Source organism: Perca flavescens, chromosome 21, assembly GCF_004354835.1.
Source record: "Perca flavescens isolate YP-PL-M2 chromosome 21, PFLA_1.0, whole genome shotgun sequence".
In the NCBI taxonomy this organism is placed as follows: domain Eukaryota; kingdom Metazoa; phylum Chordata; class Actinopteri; order Perciformes; family Percidae; genus Perca; species Perca flavescens.
In genome coordinates this window covers 14,528,975-14,549,128 of record NC_041351.1, presented here as the reverse complement: position 1 = coordinate 14,549,128, position 20,154 = coordinate 14,528,975, and the positions used below count along the sequence as shown (strand labels likewise).

General features: G+C 40.4%; 1 protein-coding gene across 1 annotated transcript in view; it reads left to right on the top strand.

Moving 5' to 3' along the window:
* LOC114548571 (protocadherin-15-like) overlaps window positions 1–20,154 on the top strand; it is a 142,330-nt gene that overhangs the window by 46,733 nt on the left and 75,443 nt on the right. Inside the window, 2 exon segments of the mRNA XM_028568558.1 lie at window positions 2,767–2,860; window positions 9,186–9,314. Coding sequence (XP_028424359.1) covers window positions 2,767–2,860; window positions 9,186–9,314 — 223 coding nt within the window.

The window sequence follows — 20,154 nt, the reverse complement described above, 5'->3', positions numbered from 1 at the left end:
GAGTAAAAAATGGACAAACTGTAGAGAGAACTGGGAGGGAAACGATGAACAAGAATGACGGACAAATGAGGATTAAGAATAAAAGAAAAGAACTAAGTAACGTAGTCCCCTGCATAATAATCCATAACAGCAATGATTAAAATGAATAGACAAGCTTTAATTTCTGCATTCTAGAAGTATCTGAAGGGTTCTGTTGGTGAAATCTCTAAATATGTGCCAAACTGTCTCTGTGCCTTAGTTGTGCTATGTGCATTATGACACTATCAAGACTAGCCAAGTTTTCTTTTCCACCGCACAAGTGCAACATGCCGTGCAGCTCATATTGGCACAGAACTGAGTGATTTTTTATTGCCTTTGTGCAGAGTTTGGCTCAGTTAAATGCTCTAGTCTATACTCTATGCTCATTGATGGAACACACCCTAATGGCCAAAAGATTCAGATTAGTTTAATAAAGAAATAAAAGGGCCAGCATCAGTGCAGGAAGCAAGTGATGAGCTTTGAGAAGGTTCATCTCCATTCGATGAATACATGTGAATTATCGTGGTTGAGAGCAAAAGGCGTGTGAAGAAAATGTGTCAAAATGTGTGGTGTAAATGAGAAAGCAAGGTGTGTGTGTGTGTGTGTGTGTGTGTGTGTGTGTGTGTGTGTGTGTGTGTGTGTGTGTGTGTGTGTGTGTGTGTGTGTGTGTGTTTGTGTGCGCGCGTGCGCGTGTGCGCGTGTGTGTGCATGTACACACACACGCGCGTTCACAGACTTTGCTTTTCATGAATCATCTATAAATATAAGTGAAATGTTTTTTAGTTTGTTTGAAAAAATAAACTCCGCTTCACATCTTTCCTCTGTAGACCACTTAACATCTACACACACACACACACACACACACACACACACACACTCTGTCAATATTTGGAGAACATTTGCATTTCATATGGTCTCTAATTCATGAAAGTAGCTTTAATTAAAAACACTTCAATCATTATGTAAATCTTCACTTGGCAAATAAAAAAAGTGTAATCAATTAAGGCCAACATCAAATGTTTCTGCTGGTTTTTGATTGGTCAAAAGACAGGCTGCACTGAAGCTGTTGATCTTATAGGGTTGATTTTTACTTATGTGTTAATCATTTGCCCTTAAATCTGACTTTTATCTTCTATATCGTTTGGACATTTCTGATTGGTGAATTGTATTAAATAAATAACTTGAGTCTGAGATTATATGACTAGTGAACCATACTAATAATTCACAGATTTATATATATATAAAAAAAGAAATAGTTATTTACCAATAAACCTATATATTTTTTATAAATCACTATTGGCCAGTAAAATATAATGAAGTCTCTATTTAATTGATTGTAATTAATTCATGTTCAGATTCTGATAAGATCATACTGTAGTTTTTAGGTATTTTGCGTTTAACTTCTTTATTTTGGTTTAAAAAAAAAAAGACTGTTCCCAGCAACTACTGTTTTTTATGGCACATCACTGTCTTAGCCATTATAGCAACAGCAGCAGCCAAGAAGCCATTTCTCAGTATCATTGTGGATGAGGTGATAGGTACAGTATGAGACATCATCTGCATCAGCACAGTACCTACAATCATAATAAAAATACACATCTGGGTGTTAAGGCTTTTTTGTAGTTGTTATTAGTGTTGTCAGTTGTCTGACAATTTATCTCCAATGTGGTGTATATACAGAGGAATATGCATTTTAAGAAAACAGACAGGTTTGTAAATTGTTCCCATGATCGAGAGTTAGCATATAAACTACTTTAAAGGTCCCATGACATGGTGCTCTTTGGATGCTTTTATATAGGCCTTACCCCACAGTCACATTAGCTACAAAAGAGAGCGACATGCACTCGCTTGTGGGCACTCCTGGGCGTGCCTAGCCTACTCCTGGTTGCTTGGCAACAGTAAACAGAAATTCTCCGGTGCTCCCTTCAAGCACGTCTTAAAGTTACTTCAGAGGTATTGTTAAGTCACAAGAACAATGTTTTTGGATTTAAAAGTATATATTTCTCCATAAAAGTAACAAAATATATGAGATAAAATGCCAAACATATCAGATATATACAGAAATACGATGTCCTGAAGCATTTTCCGCCATCTTGAATTATTTTCTTCAACTCGAGCCGCTGACCTACGTCATGCTGCCCCTTCACTCCGATTGGCTGTCGCTTTGTCGCATTGCTCAGGAGTGCTCAGGTGTGGCCTTGACCACTTTGCTAGTTTGAAAGCTACAATGTCTCTCTCTCTCATGGGTGGGCCAAATTTTCTGGGCGGGAAAAGCAGAGATAGGGGAGGTAACCTTGCTCCTTGTGACCTCATAAGGAGCAAGATTCCAGATTGGCCCATCTGAGCTTTAATTTTCTCAAAGGCAGAGCAGAATACTCAGGGCTCAGTTTACACCTATCGCCATTTCTAGCCACTGGGGGACCATAGGCAGGCTGGAAGAATGCATATTAATCTTAAAAAAACCTCATAAAGTGACATTTTCATGCCCTGGAATCTTTAAAATGGCTGGAAGAATCAGCAAGAGAATGAACAAGGTAAACAATCAACAATTTTTGAACGGAAACATCTGAAACAATATTGTGGGTATGAAATCAACTCATGCTACGCCACAGTATTCTTTTTTGGTGTGTTTGCTCCTCTTGGTCCTCTTGTATTTTTTCTTATTGTACTCTGTTATTTTCCTGTTCTGATCCATTTTAAGCTCATACCTAGCGGGTTAACAGGACTCTCTGTGTGTTCTTTCTCCAGTACAGGGTATTTGGTCCTGGACAAGCCTCTGGACAGGGAGTCTCTGGATAATTATACCCTGGTGGTCACAGCCTCAGACGGACACCCAGATGGGGTAAGAAACTGAGCTGTACCGCACAGATATTAACTGTTTGTCTTTACTTAAGTTGTTTCACATCCCCAATGGAATTAAACCGAATGGCTGCCAGGAGGGAAACTAAATCCGTCACAGTGAAATGTCACAAACAACAGCTGTAGCATTATGTGAAAGGAGGGATGTCCGGGGCAATTTTTGGAAATATAAAATTTTTGTCTACAATTTTTACGGTCAAATGTGATGGAGAAGATCTTCTACGATGAAAGTGTTCATTAACAAAAGACTTTAATCGTATACACACCAAGTAAACAGTTATCCACTGATTTACACTTTTCAACTGACCACTGATACTGCTATCTTTTTTTAAATATTTTTTTACATATCCAATCCAATCCACCTTTATTTATAAAGCACTTTAAAAATAACACTGTTGACCAAAGTGCTGAACACAGTCTATGAATAAACAATAAAATACAACAGAGGCACAACACAATATTAATAAAACAATAAAAATGAATACAGCAATACAAAACTCAAAGTCAACCCTCAAACTGAGTTAAAAGCCAAAGAAAATAAATGAGTTTTAAGACAAGATTTAAAAACACCAAGAGACTCAGTCAGTCTGATGTGTAAAGGCAGCTCGTTCCAGAGTCTCGGAGCTGCCACGGCAAACGCACGGTCACCTCTGGATTTACGTTTGGTCTTGGGGACGACCAGTAGTGCCTGGTCAGCCGACCGGAGCAAACGAGAGGGGGTGTAGGGCACGAGCAGATTAGACAGGTACTGGGGGACCAGGCCATGCAGGCATTTAAAAACAAATAACAGAATTTTAAAATCAGTGCGAAAGTGCACAGGGAGCCAGTGGAGTGATTGGAGGATGGGTGTAATATGGTCACATTTTCTAGTTCCATATAAAGCCTGTCATTGTTATTGGATCACACTGTGCCTCGACGAAAAACAACCGATACTACGTCCTCACTGAGCTGGCTATATTGGAAAGGCAGCTTTTGTCTCCATTTTGGCTGCCTGTCCACACTTAGCCGGCGTTTTGTTTTTGTTTCTTTCTTTGACATTTTTATATGTCAGTATATCTGATCACAAAATACATGTTTTGTCATTAAAGAGTAACTTTACATCCCCTGAACATTATGTTTTTGCTCACCTCCAGTGGTTTAAATCCTCACCTTGCATGCTGTAGAAATGTACAGTTGTAACACACAGTATGACCACACCCATCGGTGATGCTGGTTGTAATCGGAGGTTAAAAAGGCTTAATGTTCAGAATGGAAGACGTTTAACCAGCTGAGGGACTCGACAGAGTAACTAGACTATGACTACTCAACGTCTTACGAGATGTTGAGTGTGATCTGCAGTTTCTTATTTGCCAACTGTGGAAGAACCTAAAAATCCTGCAAACTGGCAATCACTTGTGCACACTTTATATATGACGTTCACCAGGTAAAATTATTCTTTCACTCTTGTCAGAGTTTGTGATCCGATTCTCGAGTGCAGAAACATTGTAGTAAGTGTTATTTTCCAACTGAAAGATATAAGAGGAATATAATGAAATGGCTTCTTAATTGTTTTGGCATTTCAATGCAAATGGAGCACTTGACGTTCCTATGCATGTTGTTTTCACACATGAACTGTGGCTTAGTGTGGTGGGGGTCTGAATAAACATGAATGTAACTACATAAAATGGCTAAAAATAAACATTTTATTTGCGGCAAGAGCTGTTTTGTAAGGATGGAGTGTGTGCCCTTCCTCACTTTCTCACTTACCTAATTGATCGCAGGTCATCAGAGTCACTCTCTCTATCTCTCTCTGTTTGTGTTCTTCTCGGCTTTCCTTTTTTAAAAGTCAAATCTACAGATGCTCTCACATGAAAGTCAAACCTCCTCCTTTTTTCTCTACTCCTATGGCTTTCAACAATTTCCCTTTCTAGCTTCTCTTCTCCCCCTCATCATCCATCTGTTAGTCTAGCATTAAAATAAGTTTGTCTCCTCCTCCTCTTCACTGACTCCCCTACCCCACATGTCAATTACGCAAAAGGTAAAGTTTAAGGTCCCTTTGAGAAGAGAAAATGCTGATTTGAATACTCTGACCTTCTCTCTCACGCACACTCTCGCACACAAGAGAATAACAAGTGGGAGGAAATGAGAGAGAGTGAGGAAGAAAGAGAGATGTGGGAGGTGTTCAGGGGGCCCTTTTTACCTTAACAATTGTACTGTGTGTTCATGCACAATTCTAAAAAGTCTTGACACATACACACTCACAGACATGCACACTTATACTTAGTCAATTGCTCCCTGAACCTTGACAATTAGTGTATTATCTTTGTGCCCCAAAGGTCTTTACGTCAGAAAATGGCAAAAAGTAGTTTGGACATTTTTCTGCTTGACACTTGATTATTTTTGGAACAAGCAGAAAAAAGAGAGAGAGCGAGAAGGTGTATGAGGAAGGAATGGGATGAGCTACACTGAGAGACAGAAGGGAAGACAAGGAAAGAAAGAAATAGAAAAAGGAGAATAGAAGATTCGGGTGTAGTTGCTTTATACAGGACCATTAATCAGCATCACTCTAAAGGCCTTGGGTTGTCTTCATAAGCGTGTGCACACACACACACACACACACACACACACACACACACACACACACACACACACACACACACACGTCTGTGTCCCCTATTATTAAACGTCCTGTTGCGAGAGTGTCAGACTACAAAGTGCCTAATTGGCTATTTGGCCAGTGAATCCATCATACTGCCACAGATTGAGGGCCCTACAAGCTGGTGCAGTAAACCAAGATAGTAAGGACACCGTGCATTGTAGGATGCAACTTAAACTTTGGTGAGGACAGTGTGCTGTTTTCAGATGGAGAATAAGGCCGTTGTTTTTCTTTTTTTTTCTTAATTTGAACAAATCCCATGAAAAGACCAACAAACAATGTGTTGTTCAGTGTGCCGATGTGCTGGCCTGACGTGGTCATACTTAGATTCAAGTCAGAATATGAACTTCCCGACCTTGAATGTTGTGGGCGGGGCTAAGTTCGGCCGGCATCCAGGCTACCTGTCACGTGTATCTTTTAATTGCAACAACACAAAGCAAGCACAGTTTGGTAACCTTTTACCACCTTAAACAGCTAGCACTATGAATAGTCACATGAACATGTAAAAATGTATTGATTGATTAGTTCCACATCTTTTAATCATATTGGTAATATGAAAAATACAGTAATACAGGTACAATGCATGTAGAGTATACATCTGAAACCTTAAGAATAAGGTGGCTCCATATTTGGGTGGGTGTTAAACTTTGGCAGGTGCTATCAGCAAGATGAGAACTGTGAGATTTGCGTTTATCATATATGATGTGCTTAGAGCCCCCACGGTGCAAAATGCCGCTTACTGCATCTCCTTCTTTCATTGTGTATGTTTGTGTGTGTGTGTGTCTGTCTCTCTGTCTGTCTGTGTGTGTGTCTGTCTGTCTGTCTGTGTCTTTGTTTGTCAGCGCTGCTCACAACCTTTGTTTTCATTATATCAGAGTGTATTCTACTTTACATATACTGGCATTTGGATAAACTGTTTAGTCAACTGTGAGCTCTTAACCTCAAATTACTTGCATCACCGTGTGCCCAGCCAACCTCAATAGCCTTTTGTCACCTCTGGGATTGTCACTCTCCCATACACAAAAGTTAAGCTCTCTCATTTTCCACCTCCTCCCAGTTCCCTTCTTTAAAAGTCAAATCATTGATCACTCTCTCTCTCTCTCTCTCTCTCTCTCTCTCTCTCTCTCTCTCTCTCTCTCTCTCTCTCTCTCTCTCTCTCTCTCTCTCCTGCTATAATGAAATTCAAATTAAGAAATGTGTTGACCTCTTACCAGCTTCTCTAACCTTCCTGGTCCTCTGCCTTTACTGCACATTTTTTTTGCTTTTGCTGTTGGTTGCAAAACACTGAGAACTGGTGACATTTACTGTAACAATTGATTTTTAATGAATTCCCTCCAAACATGCTTTAAAGGTCCCATGTCATGAAAATTTCACTTTATGAGGTTTTTTAACATTAATATGAGTTCCCCCAGCCTGCCTATGGTTACCTAGTGGCTAGAAATGGCGATAGGTGTAAACCGAGCCCTGGGTATCCTATTCAATTCAATTCAATTTTATTTATAGTATCAAATCATAACAAAAGTTATCTCGAGACACTTTACAGATAGAGTAGGTCTAGACCACACTCTATAAATTCCAAAACCCCAACAATTACAGTAATTCCCTCAAGAGCAAGCATTAGCAGTGGCTATTGCGACAGTGGCAAGAAAAAAACTCCCTTTTAGGAAGAAACCTCAGCAGACCCAGACTCTTGGTAGGCGGTGTCTGACGGGCCGGTTGGGGGCGTGATGGACAATGGTGATAACAGTCACATTAGAAGTCACATTGACTTCGAAGGTTATCGTGGAAGTTCATGTCATAGCAGGGCACATCGTGTCATACTGAGTAGTGCAGTCTCCTATACCGGATCCTGACTACTATGTGCGTATGAACATCACAGCAGGGCGTTGCGGGATGTAACGTGGCGCTGCAGAGCACGGGTGGAGGCTGCGGATGCAGCAGGACGCAGCAGGATGCGGCCGGGAAATGCAGAGAATCGCAGAGCATAGCTCTGCGAAGAAGAAACATAAGGACTCCGGGGAGTAAACTCCCAGAGCTAGATTAGTAACAAGCATTTCTGGGACAGGATGCATACAAAAGTAACAAGTAGAGATGAGAGAGCAGCTCAGTGTGTCTTAGGGAGGAACAGCCTCCCGGCAGTCTAGAATTGTAATAGCATAACTTAAGAGAGGCAGGTTAAAGAGAGGTGCCTGGTCGGGCTAGAACTCCCCCCAACCGGATCGGGCTGTACTGGCCTGCCTCCCTCTACTCTCGCTCGATTATTAATTATACAGTATAGAAAAAACTGATGACTACGAGGAGAAGCAGTGGGCCGGGTTAGGTGGACGCTTCAACTCCTCGTCCCTAACTATAAGCTTTATCAAAGAGGAGGGTTTTCAGTTTACTCCTAAATGTTGTAACGGTGTCTGCGTCTCGAACCCCGACTGGGAGCTGGTTCCATAATACTGGAGCCTGATAGCTGAAGGCCCTGGCCCCCAGTCTACTTCCAGAGACTCTAGGAACCATAAGTAGCCCCGCATTCTGGGAGCGCAGTGCTCTAGTGGGACAATAAGGTACTATGAGCTCTTCTAAGTATGATGGTGCTTGACCATTTAGAGCTTTGTAAGTCAGGAGGAGGATTTTAAATCCTGCTCTGCCTTTGAGAAAATGAAAGCTCAGATGAGCCGTTTTGGAATCTGCTTGTTATGAGGTCATAACAAGCAAGGTTACCTCCCCTTTCTCTGCTTTGCCCGCCCAGAGAATTGGGCCCACCCATGAGAGAGAGACATCATGGCTTTCAAACGAGAAAAGTGGCAGTTGGTCAAGGCCACAACCCCATGCTCCACCTTGCCCCCCCCTCTCTCCTCCTCAATAGCTTCAGACCCAGAAATGGCACATCCTAAGGAAAGCTCATTGTGGGACTGGCTCTAGTGGCTGTAGTAATGCACCAAAGCTGAATTTCAGGAAAGAGACTTCAGATACAGTATTAGGGGACCACTATGGTCTATATAAAAGAAACTTCAGATACAGTATTAGGGGACCACTAAGGTCTATATAAAAGCATCCAAAGAGCACCATGTCATGGCACCTTTAATGCTTCAGGTGATCCGTTGAGTTGTTGTATTTCCTGTCTTTGTTGGCACAGATTTTGTTATCGTCTGTCCATCAGACTTTAGTAACAAAACAATCACTAATTAAACCAACTGAGCTGTCTGTTCCTAAATGACTGCCATTTGATTTAAGTTGTCTTTTTTTACCCTTACCTACCCTTCTTAAGTCATTCTCACATCTTTCTTAATTGTGCATATCTTAACACAAATGTCCCTTTTAACAAAAGAAGGTGCAAAGTGGACCATTGATGAATGGTTGTTAGAAGCACAAAGATATGGGACAGCCATGACTAGAATGCAGTTGGGGGCTGTTAGTAAGAGGGACAAAGAACTGACTAGAAATATGGATTTAATCTGTGTAATCCATAACATAAGCCTTTCCGGCGCTAGTCAAACACGTTAACTACTGTAGAAATACAAAATTCAGCTTCAGATGTTGTCTGAACTGACCAGAATAGTAACGTGTGTGTGTGTGTGTGTGTGTGTGTGTGTGTGTGTGTGTGTGTGTGTGTGTGTGTGTGTGTGTGTGTGTGTGTGTGTGTGTGTGTGTGTGTGTGTGTGTGTGTGTGTGTGTGTGTGTGTAGACCTCCACTACGACGGTGAACATTGTGGTGACAGATGTTAATGACAATGACCCGCTGTTCGATTCTTCACTGCCAGTGAACCTCACTGTCACCGAGGAGCAGGATCAAGCCTACGTTGGACAGGTCAAGGTGGGAAGATGCACAAACACACACTCTAAAACATGCACAGAGAAGTAGCATACACACATCCCTCTCTCCTACTACCTCACCTCACTGCTCACTACATGTTTTTAAAAACATTTAGATGTCCTCACTGTAGGATATATTTACACGTCTATATGAGAGCATATGTTTGTATACTCATGTTTTCATGCACACATTCATGAATGTGTGTTATCTTTTTATGTGCTTTTTCTCACACTAATCCTTTGTTATAATGATAGATAATGAATAAAAAAGCCAATTTAGATTAGAATTTTCCTCATTGTATCAATAATTTCAGACCAGGCATCTACACGGGAGAGCATGTAAATGAGATTACTCCGTTATTTCTCTTGTGTTGTAGATTTACATGTTTGAAACGGATAACACAACTCTTTTTGTGATTGTGGCACGGATCATCTGTTTCACTGTGAGATATTCTGACATATGGGCCTTAAGAAAGACACACAATTATTTTAACTGCATAGGCCTCATCTACATTTCTGTGTCTTCCACCTTGACAGTCTCTTACCACACATACAGCACACAGAGGCTCTAATTAAATTCTGCTCTTATAATCCTTTACAATGGGGACCAGAGATCACTAACATAACTCTGTAAACCTTGGTAGCTTTGTAATTAGGACTTTATGTTATTATACTCTGAGGACTGTGTGTGAATATTTGTAGTTTGAAAAGATACAATGATTTGAGAGAATGGTGTGTCTTAAGGACGTTGCCTATTTGGGTTGAATATGTAAAATAACATTTAGTGGAACTCTATCACTCCCTCGTTCCCAGGAAAACTGAAATTTCTCACTGAAGAAGCAACATTTTAAACAAATAACTGCAGATTATTAATGAAAAAAGGATTAATTGTCATTTTTTGATATTACTTTTCAGTAGAACAATGTTGTTGTTTTCTTAAAAGTATACTATGGTGCAAGAAACAAAATGTCAGCAATTAAGCAAATCATTAGATCCTTTGTTTTCATTTTCTGCACTGTAAGCAGCCATTTTAGCATGTAAAGTAAGTGCATTCACTTTAATTGTGCAGCTGAAAAGTTGAGTCACTTATATTGACATAATCACAGCATTTAAACTTTTTTTCAGCACTATACTGTACTACACTATAATGTAAGAAGAAATAATCTAAATCTAGCACATGTTTAAGTAACATGATCTCTCCTCAGCACTGTGGGATGCAGTTCCATCTGCATCAGCACCCTCGGCTCCACAGAGACTACTTGGACTCATTCCAGGCCTAACAACTAACTCATGTATTCCCCAGACAGGGGTCATGGGTAAATCTGTCACTTTGATTTGCTCCAAACTTAATTCATAGCATTTATACACCAGAGTCAGGAAGTCTTAGTCATCAGTGTGACACTTTGCTAGGTTCTAAATGTTAATCAGGCTTCTTTGGTTAAACACTAGGACTTCTCCTGAGATAAAGATATGACCCTTGTACACCCATGTCTAGGGTTTTGAACAAGTCTTATGTTTATCATGTTCCAAAGTTAATAGCACAATACCTTTTCTTATTTGGACAATTGGGCACTCTTCCACACTCGTAAACCTTATCCTTAAAAAGGACATTTCATTCCAAGCATTCCAAATTTTAACTCTCGCCCAGACTTTTGGATGTGTTCCAAATTCAACATCCAAAAACCCACCATAATCTTCAGAGAGGGCACTTGAAAGTATTCCAATCCTGAACTTCCTCCCTTTCAAGGACCCTTGGATTTTTTCCAAACCAAAACAGACGGTGTAATCCCTCAGCAGGCTGTGCAAGGCACGACTCTGGGCCTCATTCCAACCAGGTCCCCTACCTGTAGGTATTTAACAGATTTCTGGAAGAATGAATGGACCTGACCTTGGTTTGCTGATGCTGATAAGGTAGGGAGAGATGGAAAGAGAGGAGGAAGTGAGACATGCATGGGTGGCAGAGAGAAAGACACTGGGGAGAGGTAATAGGGGTGAGAGAGAGAGAGAGAAGAGGGGAGACGGCAGAGCTTAGAGAGTACGGCTGCATTCTTAATCTGACTTTCATGGGTTTTAAAGAGGTGAAAAATGCATTAAAAAAGGAAAGACTGGGGAAATTTAGAGAGAGGTCATATGACCATCACAGAAATGATTATAGTAGGTGGATACTTCACATGCATGATATAGCGGCAGACAATATAGAAGCAAAAACTCCTGAAATCATTAAATAGTAGTTATTTTCTGTAATATTCCAGAAGAAACAGTGGACAAGGCTGCATTACAGGGTGTTGTTCTGCATGCACATGCTGTTCAACATCAAACTTTTTTTTTTATCAAGTTAGCTGCCTCCCAAAGTACCTCTTCATCGGTTTACAATTTATCCGTCCATGGCAGCCACTGAAAAGATTCAAGCTTTTCTACAAGTCCAGCACAACAGCAGATGATTTCGCTGATTTGCACACCTTCAGCCACACGGGAATGAATCAGTGAAATCGCCTGCTGCAGTTGATAGCTTGAATAAAAAATTGCAGACTGTTGGTCCTTCATGGCATGATTGCTTGTCAGTACAGCATGGTTGTTTACTCTCAACATGTACTGTAAGTGGCAATACGCTGCACAAAAATGGCTTGATGTTGAGACTGGTTGTAGATTCTTTCTTCGTAAATGGCTTTAAATTGATTTAGAAAAAAAAAACTCAGAAAGTAGACCATATCGATCTCCCTTCATACCTTTTATACTCTTTTAAAATAATGTTTTAATTTACCACAACAGCATTTTACTAGAAACAAACAAAGAAAGAATCCTTTTGGATTTAGTTCATCGTAGAAAGCCACCATGAATGCTAGTAACAGTAATAAAACAAGAAAACAAAAAGGATGCACGTTTTTTCTTGTCTGTACTTTACATTAACATATTGATATTCACAATAGCTGGCTCTTTATTTTTTCCAATCTTTTTGCACTGTGACAGCTTAAAATGAAGAGATGTCTACTTGCAACCCCTCAACAATGTCTGACTGTGACCAGTTTAACTAAATAGTATGTTTTTTTCCATGTTTAATTTGATTTTATAATGTTTGGAGGTCTTGAGAAGGTAAAATCATTAGGAAAAAAAAGCTAAAATTAGTGGAGGGCCTTAAAAAGAAATGCTATTTTGTGTAGCAGAAATATCTTTTTCATTTGAAACCATCCTGTTTATCATCTTGCATACTTTCAGATTTATCTTGTCACCCCCGTTGAGGGTCCCAACCCCTAGGTTGGGGAAAACACTGCTCCGTACCATACCAACACAACATAGAAAATCAAGTACAGATACATTTGTAGTATACGTACCGTAGGTCATACCGTAGGTGATACATGTATGTGTCATTTGGACGTAAACAGATGTCTTCCTCTCGCAGAAAAGTATTTATTTGTAGTTATGTGATGCTACACACCACACTGTTGAAATGAAGTTCAGGTGGAGCACAAACTTGACCTGATGGGAAACAGAGTTAAAAAGAACTAACAGACTCAAATACTGAAGCAATCTAACCCACAATGTAGGAGTGAGATTGCTCGAGTGATGGCTTGTCTGTTTGCGTAACTTACTGAGAAAAGACTCCCACGCTGTTATAATACCTGACTATGGTGTATTTGTGCAGCAAAATAGATGTGCTCCAAGACAGATATTAAAAAAAACTCAGTAATTTAGTTTCAGTTGCAGGCACGTCTAATGCTGTATCTAGGAATGAAATTAGAGGTGGAGATGAGAAAGTGATGAAAAGAGGAGAAAGAAAAAAAAGGGGATATTGGAAACAGAGAAATGAACCCCCCTACACGAAAAGGCAGAGCTAGCGATTGTAGAGACAGAGTGTAGATTTCAGGCTTTAAGCTGCTTGTGTGTGTTGAAAAGCAGCAGACGTAAGGCAGCTCAGACATGAATTCTATTGTGTCGTTGGCTTTTAACTGTCTGGCAATGTAATTATGCAGAGATAACTATTAGAAAGACAGTGAGGGAGGGATATAAGACACGAGAGAGAGAGAATAGTAGAGCAAGGATAGAGAGACAGTCACACACATGCACAGTACCCAACTCCAGGAACTGCAGACCTCAAGACGATTAATCCAGCACACTATCTAAAGCATTTAATCTAGTGGCTAAAATGCAATTCTATGAAAACTTAACTGTTGGCAGTTTGAAGGAAGGTTTTATGGACAATAATGTCTCCCTGTCAAATATCAAACATCTGCCCTTTTCATAGTTGGCATAGGCAGGAGAAAAGTGCTGTCCATTTATCTTTATTCCAGTTTCCTCAATGATTTGAGTTGGCTGACATCACAGGGCTAAATCTTTTCATGTCAAAACTCAAGTTATGTTAGCCTTTTGGAATACACGTGAAAGCACATGTAAAAAGGGGCCTGGATACTCTAAATTATTTATTCACTGTCAATGATACCTTGAAAATGTTTCACTTCAAAGAATAGTTAGACATTTTGGAGAATCAGCTTTCACTTTCATTTTCTTGCAGAGAGTAATTGTAGTTGAGAAAATTGATACCACTGTATTATCTGTTTGTTTGTTAAAGGTCCTATGACATGCTGCTTTTTGGATACTTTTATATAGGCCTCAGTGGTCCAGATCGGCCCATCTGAGCTTTCATTTTCTCAAATGCAGAGCAGGATACCCAGCTCTCGGTTTACACCAATTGCCATTTCTAGCCACTGGGGGACCGTAGGTAGGCTGGGGGAACTCAAATTAATGTTAAAAAACCTCATAAAGTGAAATTTTCATGCCATGGAACCTTTAAAGAGATGGTTCGGAGTAATTTCACCCTAGGGTCCTTTGCACCATGACCTCGAGCCAAACACCCCCCCAGAAGCTTTTTTCACCTGGGTCGAACATTGGGAGAGTTAGCGTAGAGTAGCGTTATCAGCTGAATAGCTTAGCGCAGGGGCTAATGGATCCGAAGTGTCTCTTAACATTACCCCACTAATAATGCCCGAAATGATACCAAACTTATACACTAGTACAAATAGGTTATACACTCATAAAACGATGGATTGGAAAGTTTGTAAGTACACCAGAAGTTTATAACACTTGCCTGCTGGCTTGTGCTCTCTGCTGTTGCTGCTGCTGCGGGGTAATGTTAAGAGACACTTTGGATCCATTAGCCCCTGCGCTAAGCTATTCAGCGGCTACCGCTGCTCTACGCTAACTCTCCCAATGTTCGACCCAGGTGAAAAAAGCTTCTGGGGGGGTGTTTGGCTCGAGGTCATGGTGCAAAGGACCCTAGGGTGAAATTACTCCGAACCATCACTTTAAGTATAAGGCATCAGCCAGCTGTCGGTTAGCTTAGCTTAGCATAAAGATTGGAAACGGGGAAACAACTAGTCTGGCTCTGTCCAAGACAGCACCCCCAAAGCTCACTTAGTAACACATTCTGTCTTGTTTGGGTTATGTCCCTGACCAATGACTTTCTGGAGTTTGTTTGCTAGGATGGCTCATTGCTGATAAAACGTTTTAAATAGTAAGCTTTAGGCCACGTTCGTGTCATAAAGATATTATCGTTATTGACTTCCTGACTTGTAAACAGCATTCATGTCAACGTCCAGGTTTTAATTATGACTGGGGATTTATCTGAGTTGACACTTTCTAATACAAAAGTAAAGTGAGAAAGTGTATTACCCAAAATGTCAAACTTTTGCTTTAGATGATTAACATAATTTAGTTACATGGATGTTACTGCAGAAATGCAAACAAAAGAACAGACACATTAGATCCACTTCTGCTTACGTCTACAAAACGTACACAGTTGCACGTTCACAAAATGTTTGTTTCCTTTGCCACCAATTGTATCTCTTATCTCTCCAACCCCTTTCTTTCTTTCTCTCTCTCTCTCTCTCTCTCTCTCTCTCTCTCTCTCTCTCTCTCTCTCTCTCTCTCTCTCTCTCTCAGTATCCATGTTCCATTCTTTCTCTTCCCCTTTTCCAAACAACCTAAGATAATTATCTAAAAGCTGGATGCTCCATTAAATTTATAATACAGCTTTACACCTAGATGTCAATGAATAACTGAAGGCAATTCACACCGAGAGGACTTCATTCTTCTCTCTTGCTGTCTGCATAACACTGGCAAGACAGAACCCTAATTTATATTAATCCTAATAGTCACTATGTGAGATAAGATGAAACTTTAATGATCCAAAATTGTGGAAACGGGGAAAAATGGGTCACTGCAACAGCAAGAAGTGACACAGTACAGCAAATAAAATGAAATATGAATTGTGTAATGGGGGTTTGATAAACATATTAAACTGACAATTTTGACACTGCTTCTTAAGTTATAATTTATACACTTGGGACTTTGGACACTTTGGAGTGAAATATCTTGACACATATTGGACAGATTGCCATGAAATTAAACAAACATTCACAATCCCCCTTGGATGAGTCCTAATAACTTTGGTGATCCCTTAACTTTTTCTCTAGCGCCATCATCAGGTGGAAATGTATGTTTTTCCAATACTTTGGTTGAAATGCATCAAATACCTGAAAAACTAATTCCTGTACTTTGTGTTTAGTGCTAATTAACGAATGTCAGGATTCTTACATGCCACACTAAGTTGGTTAACATGGTAAACATTATACCTGCGAGAAATGTTAGCATTGTCATTGTGAGTTATGTTAGCATACTGCTGCTCAAAGTACCGCTGTACTTAAATACTGTCAGGAAGAGCTGCCAGCTTATTCCACAGTGTTTTTGCTTTTCATAACTGTGTCATAGTCTTTATCCTCAGTGATCAGTACATTCTCGTTAACACGTCACATCATTGTCATGGCAATATTTTTCGTCAAAGAGAATTTATCGCCATGATTTTTGATGACAAAATTAGCGTAACATAATGTATGCAAATACCATAAGGATTATCCGTAATCATATGGCAGTCCATGTTCTTTTTAAACATTTAATCAACTTCAAAATAATCTTCTTCTTGACTAATTTTGTTATGCAAAGTCCTGACGGCTCAAGCTCTGACTGATAACATTAAACACACACAGTGTTCTTACTGTTAGCCATAACAAGAGGTGTGAAGCAATTATTAATAACAGTTGCTAACCCCTGAATTATAATTTTCTTTTGGGGACATTTAAAGTCGGAAAGCAATGTAAGCAAACCTCAGCCCCGCACACACAAACACAAACTGTGTCAACATTTCCTCTGTTCTGCTCTCCTCTGCTCGGGTCTCATGTATTTTAATGCCATCAGAATGCTGATTGGACAGGATGAACACTCAGACAGGGTGAAAGGAACACCGGCCAGCAATATGTCACCTTCTCAACACTTTATTTTCTAGTTGAAATAGATGATGTGGAGACAGAGTCAGGGTTTGACTGTAGTCGGATACAGAAAGATTGTCTGATGAAAGAAGTGCAACCAAGGAAAGAAGTGCTACTTTTTTTCCAAGTGAAAATTGAAACCCCTGTCTCATTACAGTAACTCTGGAGTGGCGTTTGCTACTAGTGGAGAGTAAATTTAATTGCCCTGGACAAGTTGCAATAATGGAAAAAAAAGGAGACACAGAGAGAGAGAGAGAGTAGACCACCAAGGTTTGCCAAAACTATATCTAAGAAGTTGGATTTTTTTGTGTGAAATGTACAGAAGAGAGCAATTAAACGAAGTAAGGTAGGAAGGAAGTAGAGAAGGAAGAGAGAAAAGAAAATAGCTATCCATACTCATCATTTTTGCATGCAACTATGGCCCCTCTGTGCTGACATTTTAATAAGAAAACAGTGTATAAAATGGTCTTGGGTTAAGAAGTCAAAAGGTCCTAGCTAATACCAATTAATTGTGGATGCATACCAATTCCACAGAAGCTCCCTGAGTGAAACTGTAAGGCGTAATGCATTGATAATTCTCCTCCACTCACTTCCCAGTATCTCTCTCCCTCTCACACAGACGCGCACATTCACTCACCCGCTTGCAAATATATTTCTTTTTACTGAGGAAGAAAAGCTTTCGTAAATGTTAACAAGATTGAAATGAGGTTAAGGGCCCTATCTTGCACCCGGCGCAGCACAGCACAAAGCCCGACACAAGTGTCTTTGCTAGTTTAAGACCGGCGCAGTTGTCAATTTCAAAAAATGACAATTTCATTGTTATTTTAACAGCGCATTAGTAAAATGCGCCTAGGCTCGTGCACAGCTCGTGCAAATATTACAATGTGAAATAGTATGTTGATCAGTTTCTTCTCCTCTTCTTCCTGCTTAGCATCCGCCATTATAATAGCAATCGCTAAGGAACAAACGCGTCTGGCTTTTAAAGGGAATGGGAGATGACACTCTGATTGGTTTATTGCATGTTAGACCCAAAACACACCTATGATTAATTAAGGCAAGGCAAGGTAGCTTTATTTGTATAGCACATTTCAGCAACAGGGCAATTCAAAGTGTTTTACATAAAACATTAAAGAGCAGTTAGAAAACGATTAAAAAACAAATTAAAACATTAAAGTGCAGGTAAAAATGATTTAAAAAAAAACATTTCTTTGACCACAGGTCCTTTTGGCTCCAGTTACTTGGTGTTTTTGTTACCCATTACAAGATTGCAGTAGTTCTACTTTTCACTACGATGTAGCCGTCGCTACAAAGCTTAGTTTAATCTCGGTAAACTTTGCTAAATCCAGAACAGTTCACAGTTTGTCTCTTGATAAATTCACAGAAATATCTGACAAGTTCACAGACGTTGTCTTTCTTATTGACCTAGGTCACAGACTAAATCTGACCAGTTCACAGACGTGGTCCTTGTATGGATAATCTATTGTCACACCCGTGTTTTTTGCGTTCTAATCTATGTCACACCCTCATTGGAGAGATAAAATACGTGAATAAAAGTTACTACTAATTAAGACACTAAGCACAATCCTTTTGAACCATGCGCCTGGCGCAGAGACCCTTTTTTCTGCCCTTAAACTAGCAAAAGTGGATTCGTACACGCCTAAACACACCTGTTTCACACACTTTACACCGTGCGCTTAGATCGTTAAAATAGGGCCCTAAGTGTTTTACCACTTGTATACATACAGTGGGGGAAATAAGTATTTGACCCCTTGCTGATTTTGCAGGTTTGCCCACTTACAAAGAATGCAAAAATCTACAATTTTAATCATATGTACATTCTAACAGTGAAAGACAGAATCCCAAAGAAAATTCCAGAAAATCACATCATATGAATTTATTAAAATTGATAACCATCTGATGAGGAAAAACAAGTATTTGACCCCCTGGACAAACAGCAAGTATTCTGGCTCCTACAAGCCAGTTAGTCTTTCTTTAAGACACAGCCCCAATCCGAACCAATTATCTACATCAAATACACTTACCTCACCTCGTTACCTGTATAAAAGACACCTGTCAACACCCAAACAACCAGCATCCAACATCACCACCATGGGCAAGACCAAAGAGCTTTCTACGGACATCAGGGACAAGATTGTTGATCTGCACAAGGCTGGGATGGGCTACAAGAGAATCGGAAAGCAACTTGGAGAGAAAAGATCAACTGTCGGTGCAGTTATCAGGAAATGGAAGAAGCACCACACCACCGCCAACCTCCCTCGGTCTGGGCCTCCACACAAGATCTTGCCTCGTGGGGTGTCCCTGATCATGCGAACGGTGAGGAATCATCCCAAAACCACAAGGGGAACTGATGAATCAACTGAAGGCAGCTGGGACCACAGTTACAAAAGAAACGGTTGGTAACACACTACGCCGTCATGGATTGAAATCCTGCAGCGCACGCAAGGTCCCCCTGCTCAAGAAGAAACATGTACAGGCCCGCATGAAGTTCGCCATTCACCACCTGGACGACTCAGAAGAGGCCTGGAAGAAGGTGTGATGTGGTCAGATGAGACCAAAATAGAACTTTTTGGCCTCAACTCAACTCGTCGTGTTTGGAGGGCAAAGAACACCGAGTACAACCCAAAGAACACCATCCCCACCGTCAAGCATGGTGGTGGCAACATCATGCTTTGGGGGTGCTTTTCAGCCAAGGGGACGGGACAACTCCATCGTATTGAGGGGAGGATGGACGGGGCCATTTATCATGGAATTCTGGACCGACATCTCCTTCCCTCAGTGAGAGAGCTGAAGATGGGTCGAGGATGGGTGTTTCAGCACGACAACGACCCTAAGCACACCGCCAAAGCAACAAAAGAGTGGCTGAAGAAGAAGCACATCAAGGTTCTGGAGTGGCCTAGCCAGTCTCCAGACCTGAATCCGATTGAAAATCTTTGGAGGGAGCTTAAAATTCGAGTTGCCAGGCGACAACCTCGGAACCTGAATGATTTGGAGGCTGTCTGCAGGGAGGGGTGGGCCAACATCCCTGCCGAAATGTGCACAAACCTTGTCACCAACTATAAAAACCATTTGACATCTGTCCTGGCCAATACTGGCTTTTCTACAAAATATTAACATGCTGTTTGTCCAGGGGGTCAAATACTTGTTTTTCCTCATCCGATGGTTATCAATTTTAATAAATTCATATGATGAGATTTTCTGGAATTTTCTTTGGGATTCTGTCTTTCACTGTTAGAATGTACATATGATTAAAATTGTAGATTTTTGCATTCTTTGTAAGTGGGCAAACCTGCAAAATCAGCAAGGGGTCAAATACTTATTTCCCCCACTGTACACAGACATATGACCACTTTATTGACACACATTGAGCTTGATTTGAAAAGAAGTTCACTTCAAATTTAAAGAATGATTTGCTTCAAAGGCAGTGGCGTAGCACAAAATTCTGCGCCCTGTAGAATGGCATTTTCTATGGGCCCCTCCGCGCATCCACAGCTATTCATTCTCGCA